This window comes from Argentina silus, assembly GCF_951799395.1.
Source record: "Argentina silus genome assembly, chromosome: 7".
NCBI lineage: Eukaryota > Metazoa > Chordata > Actinopteri > Argentiniformes > Argentinidae > Argentina > Argentina silus.
Genome location: NC_139661.1, coordinates 12625226 through 12630225, shown reverse-complemented (window position 1 = coordinate 12630225; position 5000 = coordinate 12625226). Strand labels below are relative to the sequence as shown.

General features: G+C 49.1%; 1 protein-coding gene across 1 annotated transcript in view; it reads right to left on the bottom strand.

Moving 5' to 3' along the window:
- Positions 1-3145: 3145 nt before the first annotated feature.
- Positions 3146-5000, bottom strand: part of LOC310806641 (guanine nucleotide-binding protein G(q) subunit alpha-like) — a gene marked incomplete at both ends in the record, with an annotated part of 11077 nt that continues 9222 nt past the window's right edge. The window contains 2 exons of the mRNA XM_083672813.1: positions 3146-3336; positions 4538-4691. Coding sequence (XP_083528939.1) covers positions 3146-3336; positions 4538-4691 — 345 coding nt within the window. The remainder of the gene's footprint in view (positions 3337-4537; positions 4692-5000) is intronic.

The following is a 5000-nucleotide window of genomic DNA, read 5'->3' as shown; positions in this document are numbered from 1 at the left end:
GTTGTGAAGCACTGCAAATGTGCAGCATTTGTCTATGTAAAAAGTACCCCTGACCCCCTCTGCCCCCCCCCCCACCCCTCTGAGGCACAGCTTATTCAATAAGGCAACATGTACATTAACTTGTTTTTCTGTCACTTTTTATGTCGTTCATAAATAAATCTTAAGAAACAAAAGTACATTCTGATGATTGACCATCAAAACAAAACAAAAGCAGAATCAATTAACGTACCTTCCTCATTAGAACAGAACACTGTCGCCCAGTCAAGTAATACTAGAATAGCTGGGAGATGTAGTCAAGTAATACTAGAATAGCTGGGAGATGTAGTCAAGTAATACTAGAATAGCTGGGACATGTAGTCAAGTAATATGTGATGTGGTCACCACTACATGACCAGTGATGATGTCATCACCCCTACATGACCAGTGATGATGTCATCACCCCTACATGACCAGTGCTCTGTTCCTGAAGCCAGTCTGATGTCTAAACAGATATGATTAGCCCTGTAATTGGATTGAGTCGGCAGTTTTTCGTACAAAATTCAATTAACAAAAACCTATTACAGCCACTATAAGTACTGGCACACCCATCCCATAGATAATATTATTATTCCTCTTTATGTAAATATCTGAAACATGAAATTCATTTCTGGCTAAAAAAAAATGTACATTCTCCTCTTAAAAAAACAAAAACAAAAACGTAAATAGAACATTTTTCAAAACTGAATTAGCCATTAGACATACAATACAATTACATAGTTACATATTTTCATTACTGCACATTCAATCTGCCAAAGAAGTTATGATTACAAAGCCAACATGGACGCTTCCATATGCAGTATATATAGAGATGTATGTACATTGATTATAGCATTCATAATTGCACTATGCCTCAATAAAATGTAAATGACAGGCTTTATGTTTCTGCATCGTTACAGAACCTAGAAACTCAAAGGAATAATGGGGTCGAGCCTCGGGAACCAATCAGAGACGAGGGTTTACTTTGGTACGCGTTGAGCTCTAGGCTCCGGGAACAGCCAATCACCTCCGCTGTCACTGAACTACAACAGTCAGGGCCAGGGCTGTGATTGGATAATCTAAAAAGACACAGCTGGAATGTGACAGGGCAGTGTGTAGGAGACATCTGCATTGCGATTGGTCGCGTGAGACATCAGAGCTGATTGGCTGTCATGTCTGCATTCGCTGCTGTTAAGTCCGAGCAGTGAGTGGAGGAGCTTTGCTTTTTGCTAACCCTAACCCTCCCCCCAGGGAGAAGCAATGAGCCGGTCCTCCGATATCTACCTCCGCCGGCCTCCACCAGCATAATCTGACACAATGATCCAGTAGATTTGGCGTTAACGCAGCAGGAGCTCCCTGGATGAGTCATGAGGCCCAGTGCTTCTGGCTTCAACGGCCAACACAAGAGGAGGGAGGAGAAGAGAGATGATGACCCAAACACTGTACCTTAAACCTGTCAGACCTATCACACATGCACACACACACACACACACACACACACACACGCATACACACAGTCAGGCAGTCAACTCTGTGGGCCTTTATAAGCCATGTCCTCTCCTGTCCCCTCCTGTCCTCTCCTGTCCTGTCCTCTACTGTCCTCTCCTGACCCCGTCCTGTCCTGTCCTCTTTGTCCCCTCCTCTCCTGTTCTGTCCCTCTCCTGTCCCCCCTGTCCTGTCCCCTCTTGTCCTGTCCCATCCTCTCCTGTCCCCTCCTGTCCTGTCCTCTCCTGACCTGACCCTGTCCTGTCCTCTCCTCTCCTGTCCCCTCCTGTCCTGCCCTGTCCTCTTCTGTCCCCTCCTCTCTGTACTCTCCTGACCTGACCCTGTCCTGTCCTGTCCTGTCCTGTCTTGTCTTGTCTTGTCCCTCTTCTCTCCTGTCCTACCCTGTCTTCTCCTCTCCTCTCCTGTCCCTCTCCTGTCCTGCCCTCTCCTCTCCTCTCCTGTCCTGCCCTCTCCTCTCCTGTCCTGCCCTCTCCTCTCCTCTCCTCTCCTCTCCTCTCCTGTCCCTCTCCTGTCCTGCCCTCTCCTCTCCTCTCCTCTCCTGTCCCTCTCCTCTGCTCTCCTGTCCTGCCCTCTCCTCTCCTCTCCTCTCCTCTCCTCTCCTGTCCCTCTCCTCTGCTCTCCTGTCCTGCCCTCTCCTCTCCTCTCCTGTCCTGCCCTCTCCTCTCCTCTCTTGTCCTGCCCTGTCCTCTCCTGTTCCTTCTTCAGTACTCTTCAGTAAACAGCGCCAGGTAGAACCTTGGGTTAACAGCATGTTGTTTTGGCATCTGCAATAATAATAAATATGACCATAAAGAGCATAATGTGGCACAGCTGAACATTATAAACAAACACTGTTCCATAAATGACCCTCTCCTGACCCCTGACACAGTACCAGGGAGGTCATGACCTTTGACCTCTCACCTCTCAGACCGGGTCCTCTCCTAACACAGGGGGGTGGGGCTTATCACGTATCAGTCTTCAGAACATGACGGTACCAGAGTGGTAATCATAGTAATCAATAATATCAATAATTTAAAAATCACAGTATTAACACTTCTTCATCGTTTAGAGGAAACGATGAACATTAATGAGAGGTCCAGACGTGTGTTTCCTGACAGGCAGGAGGGCGAACGCCCGTAGCGATGGAATGAACCGGGTCAAAGTGAGAGGCGTAAAAAAGGCGGGAGCACCTTTCAACCAACCGCAGAGGGGCGTGCAACAGGAAGCCCACCCCCTCGAGTTTCTCTTCTGAAAACAAAACTTCAACGCTTAGCCTATAGACGCGGAGGGTGTTGTATGTGTTCCACAGCACCCCCTCCCCTCCCCCCGTCCCCCCTCCCCCTACAACCTGTTCTTTAAATAGATTAAACATGTACTGAAAACCCCACCTCGGAGAGGAGAGAGGATCCACAGAACAATGGCAATAAATTAGCATCACGAAAACCATTAGATGAACCATTTCTTCTTCTTCTGTTACTTTTTGTGTTTTTCACAGATTTGACTTTTGTGTCAGTCAGTGTTTCAGAGAGAGAGGGTCCCTGGAGCCGGGGGGAGGATCCTGCCCTGGCTAGCCCCTCCTCCTCCTGGCTAGCACCTCCTCCTCCTGGCTAGCCCCTCCCCCTCCTGGCTAGCTCCTCCCCCTCCCCTACACCAGGTTGTACTCCTTCAGGTTGAGCTGCAGGATGGTGTCTTTGACGGCAGCGAATACAAAGCGGATGTTCTCCGTGTCGGTGGCGCAAGTGAAATGGGAGTAGATGATCTTGTCGCTGTCAGGGTTCAGATCCACAAACATCCTCAGGATGAACTCCCTGCCCGCCTGGGCATCTCTCTGGGGACCTGGGGGGGGGGGGGGGGGGGGGGCAGAGAGGGGGGGCAGGTCACCACGTTGTACTGTATCTGGGTTTTACAATAGGAGAATATAGTGTACCCTGTACACACACACACACAGACTGTATATTTCACCATGTTATACAGGCATTTTACAATGGGCGGATACAGTGGCACATATACACTCACCGGCCACTTTATTAGGTACACCTTGCTAGTACTGGGTTGGACCCCCTTTTGTAGCCCATCTGCTTCAAGGTTTGACGTGTTGTGCGTTCAGAGATGGTCTTCTGCATACCTTGGTTGTAACGAGTGGTTATTTGAGTTACTGTTGCCTTTCTATCATCTCGAACCAGTCTGGCCATTCTCCTCTGACCTCTGACATCAACAAGGCATTTTCGCCCAGAGAACTGCCGCTCACTGGATATTCTCTCTTTTTCGGGCCATTCTCTGTAAACCCTAGAGATGGTTGTGCGTGAAAATCCCAGTAGATCAGCAGTTTCTGAAATACTCAGACCAGCCCGTCTGACACCAACAACCATGCCACGTTCAAAGTCACTTAAATCACCTTTCTTCCCCATTCTGATGCTCGGTTTGAACTTCAGCAGGTTGTCTTGACCATGTCTACATGCCTAAATGAGTTGCTGCCATGTGATTGGCTGATTAGATATTTGCATTACTGAGCAGTTGAACAGGTGTACCTAATAAAGTGGCCGGTGAGTGTAAACTTTATGGGAGGACGGCTCATTGTAATGCATGGAATGAACCATTCTTCATTCCCACCAGCCTCCCCTGGTGTTCTACCTCCACCAGCCTCCCCTGGTGTTCTACCTCCACCAACCTCCCCTGGTGTTCTACCTCCTCTAGCCTCCACCAGCCTCCCCTGGTGTTCTACCTCCTCCAGCCTCCACCAGCCTCCCCTGGTGTTCTACCTCCACCAGCCTCCCCTGGTGTTCTACCCCCACCAGCCTCCACCAGCCTCCCCTGGTGTTCTACCTCCACCAGCCTCCCCTGGTAGAAGTGATACAGATGGATTTGTAACCAGGCCAGACAGTGGTTGTACATGAGAACACACATACAATAAACACAAAGATTCTAGATTTCTATTTTCATACAGCATGTTTCAGATCTGACATAATGACGCAAGTCTATGAAGGGTCGTAATGTGTGTGTGTGTGTGTGTGTGTGTGTGTGTGTGTGTGCTGCTCACCGTCGTACTCTGGGAAGTAGTCGACCAGGTGAGAGTACATGATCTTCTCCTCCAGCAGGTCTTTCTTGTTGAGGAATAGCATGACAGAGGAGTTCTGGAACCACGGATACGTGACGATAGTCCTGAACAACGCCTTACTCTCCTCCATACGGTTCTGGGGGGGGGAGATTGAGACAGAAGGGAGAGAGATCAGCACAGTTAATTAAGTCAGGCTCTTTCATACTCATTAAGTACAGGTTTTAATAAAGCTGTTACCACACCAGACGGAGGGAGGGAGGGGGGGGGGCTAGGGGGCACCTAGACAGCCCCACTGCATCAGGCTGAGATGTTTCACAGCTACACACACACACACACACACACACACCTCACACACACACACACACCTCACACACACACACACACACACACACACACACACACACACACACACTCACACACACAGCGTGGCTCCTCTTAAGAAGTT